Source organism: Falco peregrinus, chromosome 9 (assembly GCF_023634155.1).
Source record: "Falco peregrinus isolate bFalPer1 chromosome 9, bFalPer1.pri, whole genome shotgun sequence".
Classification (NCBI taxonomy): domain Eukaryota; kingdom Metazoa; phylum Chordata; class Aves; order Falconiformes; family Falconidae; genus Falco; species Falco peregrinus.
Genome location: NC_073729.1, coordinates 23,526,079 through 23,538,609, shown reverse-complemented (window position 1 = coordinate 23,538,609; position 12,531 = coordinate 23,526,079). Strand labels below are relative to the sequence as shown.

Sequence of the window (12,531 nt, the reverse complement as noted above, 5' to 3'; positions counted from 1 at the left end):
CAAACACTATAGACAAAAGAGATACATCATCATCTGCTGTATTTTCCCCCGTGACAGTATGATCAATTTTGAGATCATTTTCTCCACTCTGTCCACCACAGTCTAAACATTCAAAGCAATGGATGAGGTACCTCAAGATTGCTTTTGAGAGTTTTCTAGTCAAATAGCATACACTTTACTGAAAAAACATTAATCTGGTATTCTGTGAAAGCACTTTCTTAACTTCACCTTTTAGGCTGCACCGAACACCTCTGAGCACGCTCCTCCGCTTCCTTCAAACAGTTCTAGATTTAACAGGTTCCTTTCAATCATATCTTAGCCAAGCTACACAAATGCTCTTCTTTTATTCTGTCCTCACATGTTAAAATTTTGTGGTTGTTACATTTGTAAAACATTAACAAAACAATAAAAACTGACTTAAGGTAGGCTTGGCACAGTGCCTTTAAAAATATCACAAGAAATTGCATTAACTTCTTGTGATCCTTAGTTGCTCTGCAAATGATGCTTGGCTGCATCATCTCTGTGCATTGATTTTCTAGTTTGCATCGCTATCAGACCATATTTGGGTCAAAAACATGGTTCCTAAACACAAACACTCAACAATAAAAATGAACTACCTATATTAAACCAAGGACTCAAATTCATTTTTGTATGCAATTACAACAGCCAGCTGCCTGAGCAAACAGAAGCACACAAACCCAGACGGCATTTAGATATGCAATTCAATCTTTTACCTTTCTCTTACTATCTCTAGATTTCTAAAAACCCTGTGCAACAACCTATTTTTGAAATCCACACATTTCACTTACCAATTGTTTTCCCCAGAGAAGACAAATAATCCTCTGAAAACCTACAAAGAAGAAAAATCAAGTGACATCAATGTATCTCCTTTTCTGTTTTTCATGCATATGGACTTCAATATTCACCTAAAATAGTATATCCACAGTCCCAATTGCTCTCCTTCCTATGGCAAGCACCCCTAACAAGGACACAAAATTAGTCATACCTTGGCTTCGTTTTAATTCTCTTTGTATTAAATACTCTTATTATTAGCACTGAAGATGATCTAAGCTTCAGTACTATCAAAATGTAACAAGCGGAAATGGGCAGCCATATAAGTTTTACAATTAATACTAACAATTTAAGGGTGAAAATTCTGCCAGAAAAGTCTGCAGGTGCTGCTAAGCCTGACTAACCTTACAACTATTTAAAATAATTCTTGATGAATTAGGTGTGGTGAGGCTGCAGGGGCAAAAAGGGTGAATTTGGTTACTATGGTTATTATTTACTGGTGGCATAAGCCAAGTAAATAATTTTTGCTTTGACTGAAAAAGTACTGCTCTCAATGAGCAGTACTTATGTTTCTTTCAGCTTTGACTGAAAAATCACCTGTTGCCTCATGCCTTTATGTTTCTTTCTTTTAGTGCCCTTACTTTTGTGCACTGTTTTGCCAGGAAACTTACATATGCAGGGGAAAACCTGAACAAATGTATTTATTTAAGACCTACAAATACCAGTATCACCCCACAGACACTGTCAAAACACAGCGAACCCTGTGAATTCCCTTCCTTAAAAACAAAAAAAAAGTGTTTTAGGCCTTGCGGGGGGATCCCCAACCTTCCCTCTTCAAAAGCAGCATCTTCAACAAAATACACTGAAGCAGCACACTAAGCTTCTGAAAATGAAACAGTCTGAGGGTTTTCCGGACTTCTTCTCTGTAAAAATCAGTTACAATTGCTGAGTTCCTTTCCAGTTCTGTCGAACATCTGACATTTTTCCCCTTTCCTCAGTAAAAGCTCTTTGAGATCTATTTTTTTAATTTTGCTGTGTTGCTGAAAAAGAGTAAGTCAGGCTGCAGCAGGCTACATTGCAGAATTCTCAGCCAGAGGTTTGGCTATAATGTTGAAATCAAAACAGACTTAATGTGCCATTACATAAAAATGTGTGTACTACAAGAAGAAAGTTAAATGGAAGAATATTGATCCTCGTTTCAAAATCCTACAGAAGGATCACAACCCTACACACAGTACTAGCACCAAAGCGATGCCACTCTTTACTAACTTCAGAGAACTGGCAAGCACAGAACTTTCTGCCATGTGCACCAAAGCCTGAAATTGCCTTTTAAAAAAGTATATGGCAGAGATGCCAATGAGACTATCCCATTGCACAATGGAAGTCAACATACAATGAAATCAAGTTTTGGCCTTCTTTGCTGGCAGTATATTCTGCTGGCAGCAGAAGCACTGTATACTCTGAAGAGCAGAAAGTCACAGGCAAAATGATGAAAGGCCAAAGAAAAGCAAGTAAGATGATGATGAAGAGCTTTGGATGTATTTTCCTTCAGAAGGTAACGCAGACGTAAAAGAGAGGCTGGTCATGGTGACCGGTGACAAGCTTTAAAAGTAAAAATAGTTGTTGCAGAGGCCAGTCATGTTTCAAATCAATTAAGCTTTCAGCAAAGAAATTAGGATGGGGCTTCAAGTCAGGTAGGGTTGACTACTCTGTAAGGACAGGGACGTGGTACCCGACTACGACATGAAGGCATGCAGGGCAGGGGTCTTGCCGGCCAGGGCCCAGATCCACACTACCAGAGCAAGGCAAGCAGGGAAGTCTCAGACACAGTAGCCAGGCTCAATCACAAGTCCAGATCATCAGGCAAAGTCACAGTGATGGGGAAGGTCCAAGATCAAGCCAGGAATGGAAGTCAGTAAACCAGGAGCACATCCAGTGACAGTAGAGAGTGTCATAGCCCAGGGATGGTGAGGCAGGTCCATAGTGACCAGGAAGTCAATCAGTAGGTCAAGGTCAGATCAACAGGGTCCGTGGCCAGGTGTGGTTATGATGGAGCTGGAGACATAGTCCTATAGCTTGGGCAGTGATTGAAGACCTATGCCTGACCTTAAGTGGAGCTCTGGGTGATGGCTGTGGGTGGAGGTCCCAGCTGAGGCTGATCAGAGCCGTTAAGAACAATTAATGCACTTAGTGCCCTGACATTTGATCCCTTCCAGCCCTCCAGTTCTAAATTTTCAACAGCAGTAGTTAAAGGAGTGTTGTTATTCAGCACAGTGTTTATCCAAGAACTACACTTATTTCACTAGCACCCTCCTGTAGGCAGAACCCAAAATGTCAGAACCCAAGACTTCAAAGCAGAATTCCACATGGAAGTTCATTACCTTCTTTCATAGGTAGAAGTAAGCACAGCTCCATCAGGTCCCTTAGGAATGATCCCAACCCAGAGCTGCTGTTCATTAATAACATGAGGATTCTCCAAGGAAACAGGAAAAGGGCTGAAGAAACACAAAAGGAAGATCCCAGTCATACTCATTCCTTACTGGTTATCAGTCCAGAACACCCAAAAATCCTGAGATAAAACCTAAACCCCACAGCAGTAGATTGGGTATTTTCAGTAATGGTACTCTTCACCCATCTAGGTACTTACATCTGCATTTCCATTGTAAATGATGAGAGTGGGGAGAGAGTCCCACTAGTAAGGATAATTGTCCTGACTCCCTGTCGAACAAGCTCATGCATGCTGTAGCCAGGACTGAAACACCAATAGCTTAAGGTCTTTCCTGTATCAAACAAAGAGAAAACGATAAGCAACAAGTCTGTATGTAGAAAAATGAGAATATGACTAGCATATAGCACATTGCACCTGAACTTCTGAAAACAAAATGGCCAGCATCTGAAGCTAAAATTACAGATGCGTGGCCTGTTCTGCTTTTGTCCTTCCCAGATTTAATTACTATGCCCATTCAAAATACAGTTTAAAAGGTTGTTGCTTCTTCACACCTTGAGTAGGTTATACTTTTAATCAAAAGATGGTCTAGGAAAGACAGCACTAGGTCTTTCTGTCAATCAAAAGTTGGTTCTAGACAAGACAGAGCACCAGGTCTTTTTGTCAGCAAGTAACAGGCAGCTTGAGCAGATAAAACTGCAAAGTCCTCCATCCACCGACTCATTTTCTGCTGTCAAGGACAACTGGAATGGGAAGCATCACAGAAGAACTGCAGAATACTAGGATGAAGGACAAAAGTTACTAAAACAAAATACCTCCACCCCTGCTCTTGCCTGAAAAGAGAAGAAACCCTTCTCCATCAGGAATTTCCAACGGGTATAAACCTTTCACCTAAAATTTCCCCTTCCCACAGTCAACTGCCAAACCTTGCAACTTCTGCTCAGATCTTTTGTGGGATGTGGATATACAACAGGCATGACAATCTGGCATACTATAAATTATCAGCAGAAAGGATATAAATAAAAATGGATATATCACACTAGTAATTTCATTCATCGCTCAGCTTATAGTTGTACCATTGCTGGTCTTGCTGAAAACTTAGCATCAGCTTTTCAGAGACAACCAAAGGAACAAGGGTACAAAAAAAATCATCTATGTCAAGAACAAGAGCAGCCAAATAGAACATTACTTTTTGTTTCTGTTTTGCATGATTAGTTTCAGTAAAAAACAAAGATTGAGCATCCACATATCATGTGAGTCTTTTAAACCTACACACTTCATTCAAAGACTCTTTCCAAAAAGGAGCTGACAGTTTCAGGAAATCCCCAGAAACATGTGCCCAGTGACTCACTCACTGCTTAGACTTACAAAAGCACATTTATTTTAAGCTAAAGTTTTCTCCTTCCATCTCATTTGGACAAAACCATCCAGATCATGTCCAGATTCTAGAAGAATCACATTCCAAAATTTAGCAAATTCTGTATCTCTAAGCCACACTAAAAATTGGTGCAAGTTACAGTTAGGACAGGCCAGTAAGCATCTACAGACAAGAGCAAAGTCACTTATGTCAGAAGCCTAAGAAATTCCAGCATAGAAGCAAACTGTGCTAATATGGGATGGCCTTGAAGAGAACACCACCAACCCACGCACATTTGCCTCACCAATGCTCAGCTTGAGATGTACTCCTCTGTAACCCTGCAGGATGACTGCCAGGCACCAATTACCCAATTCTTGGAGAAGCTGGAATTGTAGTGCATTTGTAGCATGGTGTTCTGCCATTATTTCTTTAAACTTAACAATATTTAATCCATTTTAAATGTCCCATTCACCAGCAGACACCACTGGATGTTACACAAAGTAGATCTCTGCAGCAGCTTTTTCCAATCCTGGTAACAAGGACAGCTAATCCATGGAGAAGGGGGTTGCTAATAGTTTACAACATGGTGATTTCAAGCAAATCAAGAGCAAGAACATTTCATCTGAAGGTAAAACTGCAACAGTTCAATATTGCATTCAAAAATGTCATCTGTGCACAGAACAGATAGCTAGGGCAGCAATCTCATCTGCTATCCCAAGCTATGCCACGTCTCCTCACCAATTACAGTCTGTAGAGAATTACACTTCAGTGAATAATCTTCACAAAATCTTTTGAAAACAGCTAATCTTACAAGGTTTGCATTATTTCTATACAGTCTGCTATACCACTACAGGAAACGGGAGACTTGCTCAGTCTCGTCTGGCCTTTGCTAGGTTTGCACATAGCACAAGTCTGAACACATTGCTAGTCTTTTGCAGGGGTACTTTGCAGATCCTGTTTTTATTTGAAAAGCAAATGTATCAGTATGTGTCACAAAATAATTCTGTGACTGCTTTGTATCATTTTAATGTATAAATCCTCCACATTTTGCAATAGATGTAAAGTGTTTCTATTAGCCTTTCCTGCACACATATTTAACAAAATCTACTTGGAATTATTCCTTTAACTTCAAATTCCAATTGAGCAATACCTCAGGAAAACAATTATTTGCAGATTACCATAAGAACATGCTTCTGTTCAGAAACAGAACTTACTTTGTGGAAACATTTAAGGGGATATCATGTACAAACCCACTAAATTTGTGGTAACTCATTTTCTGAAAAAATGTTACTTTTGTCCTTAAGATAAGGAATTCTCTGAAACAAATACTTACATTCCCAAGAGCATCTAACTGAATAATTAAGTAGATTGTTAATACCTTGCCTTATAATTGAGAACTTTGGAGAGTACACTGTTAAGGCAGCTTAGGTAAAGAGATCTGCATCTGCCTTCTCTAATCAGAAAATGTTTTGTTTTCCACTTAAATGTATTTATTAAAAAATAAATAAAAATATCAGGAAGAACAGATGTTGAAGTCCAAAGCAGCCAAACTCAGTACTGCTTTATAGGAGCCTTAGGACAAGCCTTTGATTCAGAAGCCAAGTTTTTCTTCCAAATATGTTCTTTTGAAGCATGGTTATATTGAGGTAGTTGCAGATACCAAGTTCTGCACAGCATAAGGAACAAAATAGGTGGGAGGAGAGAGACAGGAGACTGAGAAACCTCAGTTGAACAAGAAGGACTTAAAAGCATAGCTGAGGCCGAAACTCCCAAGAAGTGACAACATGCCTGGAAGAACTTTGGAAGTTGCTCAAAAAAGGTCCTATCTCAGAGAAGGTAACAGCGCCCTGAGGCTGTTACCTGGCATAGCATTTTCTGGCCTCGAATTCACATTGTCAAGCACTACTTCTCTGGCACTTCACATGAACCTACTGCAGAGCTTCAGAATGAGCCAACCAATTGTAACTCCTCCGCTATAAATGAGTAATTTCAACAGATCAAGAATTTTCATGGAATTGACTCTTACAATACTTCTGGCACACATTTTTACTATCATATCTATACATCAATCTCCTTCTTGTAAAGGATAGTTACAGCCTTAGCAACACTAATTTTGTGTTTAACACAACAATTATACAGAGAAATATAGCTGATATGAGGATAACAACATTTCATAAACCTCAGCATCGATCCTGAAGGAGGGCTTCCCATTCTTAGGCTGAAGATTTTCTCTACACCAATACAAGCAACCATTCCATAATGGAGATTATTTTATTTCACTGGAATAATTGCACTAGAAGAAATCCAGTAGTGCAGAAAGCAGCACTGGTACAAGAATGTTTTATATTGAGATTGCTTATGATACCTTCCCCTTGGAAGAAACTATAAAAGTGAAAAGCACCATCTCAACTCACTGTATCCACAATGGAGCTGCACTTGGAAACATAAAACTGCAAAAACACCCTCAAACAATCCTAGAACTCTTCAAACTTATAAGTCCCAAAGCCTTAGAAACCTCCCTGTTCTAGAGAAAGGGACCTCTGCGGCAATACTAATGCTCCATGTCTCTTCATCTTACAAATGACCAAAAACCTCTACTAACTGAGTGCAGGGGAAGCAAAGGGGGGTAAAAGAAAAAAAAGTCTTTCCTAATCCCACATCTACCGATGGTTTTAACTTGGACCATGGCCACAGTAACAAGGCATACTAATCACAAACTTAAGACTTCCCAGCACCATGAGGAGCACCACTATGCCATTTGGGTTTAAAAAACTTTTTGCATATAGATAGATCTGAGGCGTGCCCTCATTGAGTTACTCTGTTCAGCCCTTCACTCCTCAGAGTCATTTTTAACATTTAAGACAACATAGGTGGTGTTTCACTCAAAATCCTACAATGACATTCCAAAATTTGCCAGAGGACTCCCTGTTCACAAATGGGAAGTAAGGCAGATTGCTGCTTCTTTCTGATTTGAATAAGAGAAAACAACTGAAGATATCTCAAAGTAGTTTTCAGTCCAGCTTTTGCATAAGCCTCCCCAAGACAGAGTCCTGTACCTTGTTTTTTTGGCAATGATGAATTCCAGAGATCCGTTCTTTGTTTCTTTTTCTTATTATCGTTATCTAGATGAATATGTACCTGAAGGAAAACAACAGAAACTGTTCTAGAGATGGCTACAGAAATGAACTTGCACTTCATCACTCAAAAAAGCTAGCCCATATTAAGTGTATTTAATGTAATTCTTTACTACGTAACACTTTTATAGTGTTACTAAGGTCATATTATTTCACGTTTGTCTTCCCTACTTTGTTTCCAGTCTTCCCTAACGTATTTAACAAGGAGCAAAAGTAGATCACCATTTAACCAGTCATTTTGAGTCAGATTATCAGAGCAGCTTTCCATGGGCTGCCCTGAGCAGAGACAAAGAACCCAATTATTTGGGTATTGCCCACCAGAATAAAACATGCAGAGAAGAAAAAAAAATAATATTACCGTATTAGAAAGATCTGATACTATCTTTGTTGCCAAATGATGCAAGTCTTAAACTTAATATGAAAGCCACCTTTTAGCTAAAAGATAAAAAAAATCTTCCTAAAATTCATTATAGCATTACAGCCTAGAAGTCCCAAAATCTAAATAAATTATAAGGACTTTGTGGGGGAGGTGGAGGGAAGGTTCAGTGGCTCTGCTGTACTTGCTTGGTAACAGGTTATTGGAAGAACACATCAGTTCTTGCATAACATGCAGTATCAAATTTTTCAATGATTCACACTTGCTGCACCTTCCAAATTTAATTACTGTGTAGCTCCCCTTTTTCCTTGGAACCTAAACTAACTACAGTTCCTTTAGTGGTGTTGTGTTTTGTTTTGGAAGAATTTACATATCCTCCCTATAATCAACATCTTCATCTGCTATACTGCCCACATCCTCCCAAGTCTTGGATACACTAAGCACAGACATTAAATGCCAGCAAGCAAAAACGTAGAGCACAAAGTATCCCATACCTTATAATGTTTAGATATTGACTGACGTGGCATGAAATCTGTTGTGCCTTCCTGAGGATCAGTGCTGAATACTGTCTGGAAAAGTGGATATAAACAAAAGGAAAGATTTAACAACTGTTAACAGCAAAACCCCTAATGTATCTTTGCACTGAGAAGTATCTCCACAAAAGCTGCTGCAGTGATAACCTTAAATATATTTCCTTGCTCCTGTTATTAAATAAAGACAGAGAATCTTGAATAAATATTGTTTTTACAGGCAATTCCTGCTAACCACATGGCTTTCTCATTGTTCCAAAAAATGCGAGGCAGTATCTAAATATAAAGCCAGTATCTAAACTGTACAAACGACAGTATTATTCACGCTGTTCATCACTTCGGGCTGTGATTAAACAAACACACTACACGCTCACGAGATCAGAATCACAACTAAGTGTAAAAACTTTCTGAATTCCCTTAGTATAAAGTTTCAGCCATGATACCCTATACTAATAATGCTCTGCTTAGAGAAAAAAAAAGAAAAATCAACTTGTAATCATATCTAGTTGTCCATATATTAAATTAAAAGCTTCTATCAACTCTTCTGTACAGAGTTATGCATCTTCCCCTTTCCTGTATGTGGTATCTTATGACTAAGGGTGATGCTCTTTTGCACATATGGCATTCCAGTGCAACTTCAGTGAAAACAGCTGGGGTTCTCAAATATTTATTAACTTCTGTTAATTTTTCCAAACAAGATTTCTTTAGACATTTGAAAGGAATTATCCAAGCACATAAAAATATCAGCTAGTTACAACAAGAAAGATGTTCTCCAGTAGTTAAAAAAATCCTAAAATTATGATTCCTGGAAATATTAACTTCTGGAAAACAGCCAAAGATAGGGTGTACAAAAGACATTTTAGTAAGTGTTCTAAAAGGAAGCAAAAACAAGCTGTTAGAAATTAAGTCTTGAAGACAAGGCTCTGTAATAAGCAAGCAACACATTTAACGAACGAAGACTCTGTGACCTAGTCCTACTTAAAAATATCTCAAGACAACAAAGACTATTTGAAGTAACTGCCCAGATGCATACCCTCAGCAACAAAGGGATTTTAGCTTTCAGCAAAAGACTGCTCTTCCAAATCAAGTCACCTGTCATCCATCTACAGGCTAAAAGAGCACACACCGACAATTATTCCCAGTCCTGCAGCACACACTTGCCTGTGGACTCTGTCACTGGGATCAGGAGACCTGGCTTCTACTTGTGAATCTTCTCGCCTCTCAGGTTTAGAACCCTGGGAAACTAATTTAAGTTAAGCACCCCTCACCTTCCCCATGGAAGAACAGTGATACCTTCCAGTACAAATCATTTTAGTATCAGTGTACACAAATTGCTACTACTGTATCAGAACATACATACAGGGTTTGTTGAACCACTGCTATAAAAATAAAATTCTGTGTATGCCACTGCAAATATTCCCTCACAAACATCCATGCATTTGATGAGTTCAGTATTGCAAACCTATGAGGACCGTTCAAAATACAGCTAGATAACTTGTCTATCATGCAGGTCTGCAAAGTTTGAATACATTTCTTCATGTCTAGTTTTACACAGGGTGTTATTCTGTGGTGTTCTTTTGGACATACAAGCTGCTCTCCACCAGCATAATAGGTGAAACATGACTTCATACACTACTAATAGACAGAGTAAGCACAGAAAGTCTTAAATAAAAAATAAAAATTAAAAAAATCACCTATAGGAATCCCTGCGTTAACTTGAGCTGACTATTCTCCAACAAGTATCTAATAATGGGTTTTTAGGAAAAGTCCAAATTATAAAGATTATCCTTTTCTATTAAATTCCAATTCTAGAAGACGACGATACACAATTAAGCTAAGATAGCAAGTAAATCCTTAGGTGAAAAGCAGCAATACTGAACAATTCACACTTCCTCTTTGTCAGATTTTCCAGCAAGCAGCAGGAAGACAACCTGAATGTTGTCAGATTTTGGTACCTACGACAAAATAGACCTGAGCAGTGTCATTCAAAACAAATGACTAAAATCCAAGACTCAGGACAGGTCTTTTAGAGAACATGGCTAAATTGAAATCTAGGTGATTTAACCCCTCCTATTTTACTTAAAAGGGACACTAAACCGTATAAACACTAATAATCTTGGGTAAAGGGAAACGTAAGTGGGAATGTTATAAATCCTTCAGCAAAAAGGGAAAACTGAAGTACGTAGTCAGTACCAGACCCAGACAGAAAAGATTTTAACAACAAATATTCTAACAATTGTTCTGGAAATACGCAACAAAATTATGGAGGGGGTTAAAAAAATAGTTAATTTGCTGCTGCCAAATGCAGAGCTGGACCCAGAAATCATTCACTTTCCAGAATAAATAAATTGCTGTGTTCTCCCTCATTTCTGCTCTTGCATAGTTTTTACCCTCCTCCTGCCTGTGTTTCCATTGTTTTCTCATGTCTTTTGACACTTCTGTCCTTCCAATAAACACAGATTACACTTGTAAGCAGCATATTTTCCAGAAGAAAGATCATCTGTCATCAATGATTTCTGAAAAAGTCTAGCACCTGATCTATCATGCAGGCTAACAGCGAGTAGAACAAAACCAGAGAACTACAAAGAGACTAAACACTGCCAGCCACGACAGACTTAAATGTCATAAAATTTCTTGCATCAGTAGCTCAACTATAGTTTTTAATTAAAACCAAAATAATTAAACCAAGACAGAAAAACAATGATTAACACATTACAATGTCATGATTATTACCACCCACCTACTAAAGATGGATGGGAAAGATCTTTTTTATCAAAAAAATCCACAAGCATGGACATTGGGACATGAAAGTCTTGTTTCACTGTCAGGAAAAGGTCTTATTCAACCTGACACCCAGTAACTCAGGCCAAGATGATGGTCTGAAATCACCAGATTCTGGGAATAGTTAACTTAATCCTAAGCATCTGCAGATTTTCCAGTAGCTAAGATGTTTGAACTTTAAGCTGTCCAAACATTACCCTCTTTTTGAGTATCACTCAAGAATATTAGAACTTCGGTCAACTTCAGAGGGAAGCTAGAAACAGAATTTCAGGCCACTGGCCCCCTGTACCTTCTAATTTTATGGGGCCCAGGTTTTTCATAATTGATATTTTGCAAGCTTACAACAGCGAGAGGACTAAACACTATATGGATACCCACAAGTGCCACTTTCAGTTCCTGTGGCACTAAAAACTTGTTTTACAGATCCCTTATTTTAATGATTAAATGAAAAAAATACACTTAAATTATCTTTTGTTTGCCTTTTCTCTTTAGCCTGCCCTGTTTCATAAGAAGGTCTCACATTCTCAAACACTGCTGTTAGAAAGTAAATAGCTCAATAACCCAGCTCCACCTGGTGGAGGCTAAAACCAGACAAGTTTAAATCGAGCATCTCCACAAAAGGAGATCAGAACCATAAAACAACAACCTGGGTAAAAACTGAAGTAGAGCATCCCGCTAGGCAGCAGCTTTCTCCTCAAAACCCCACAGACTTCCATCACTGCACAGACATACATACAATCAAGAATAAAATGGACCCAATGTCTTTCCTAATTTTTTTAACCGGCTCTTCTATCCTTCAGATGTATATAGAAGCAGCATTAGTTATTTACCTGGATAATATCCGAGAGCTTATGCAATCCAGATATATTGACAAATATCCCAGTACCTAGACATAACAACGCACGATTACTTTTACAACACAAACATACATCCATTTGTACAGATCTATGTCTTACCTGAACAGCACAACATACTGAATACAATGACTTGAAAATACTATCTAAAACAAATTATTTCAAGTTTTTCAACATAATTCAAGATGCAGAGAGAAACATGAAACTAGCATTCCAAAGGAAGTTTCACATCTCTGACACATTGGGAAGCTGTCATCTGAG

At 38.4% G+C, this 12,531-nt stretch overlaps 1 protein-coding gene across 6 annotated transcripts in view; it reads right to left on the bottom strand.

The window, feature by feature from the left end:
* RTEL1 (regulator of telomere elongation helicase 1) overlaps nucleotides 1-12,531 on the bottom strand; it is a 50,897-nt gene that overhangs the window by 27,072 nt on the left and 11,294 nt on the right. For all 6 annotated transcript variants that reach the window (XR_008748743.1, XR_008748744.1, XM_027790152.2 and 3 more), the window contains exons 13-18: nucleotides 12,247-12,302; nucleotides 8,600-8,674; nucleotides 7,652-7,733; nucleotides 3,440-3,572; nucleotides 3,174-3,287; nucleotides 810-850 (exon numbers count right to left, since the gene is read on the bottom strand). Coding sequence is in view for 4 of the 6 variants with exons in the window: in XM_027790152.2 (XP_027645953.1) it covers nucleotides 810-850; nucleotides 3,174-3,287; nucleotides 3,440-3,572; nucleotides 7,652-7,733; nucleotides 8,600-8,674; nucleotides 12,247-12,302 (501 nt within the window). In the remaining 2 variants the exon portion in view is untranslated. The remainder of the gene's footprint in view (nucleotides 1-809; nucleotides 851-3,173; nucleotides 3,288-3,439; nucleotides 3,573-7,651; nucleotides 7,734-8,599; nucleotides 8,675-12,246; nucleotides 12,303-12,531) is intronic.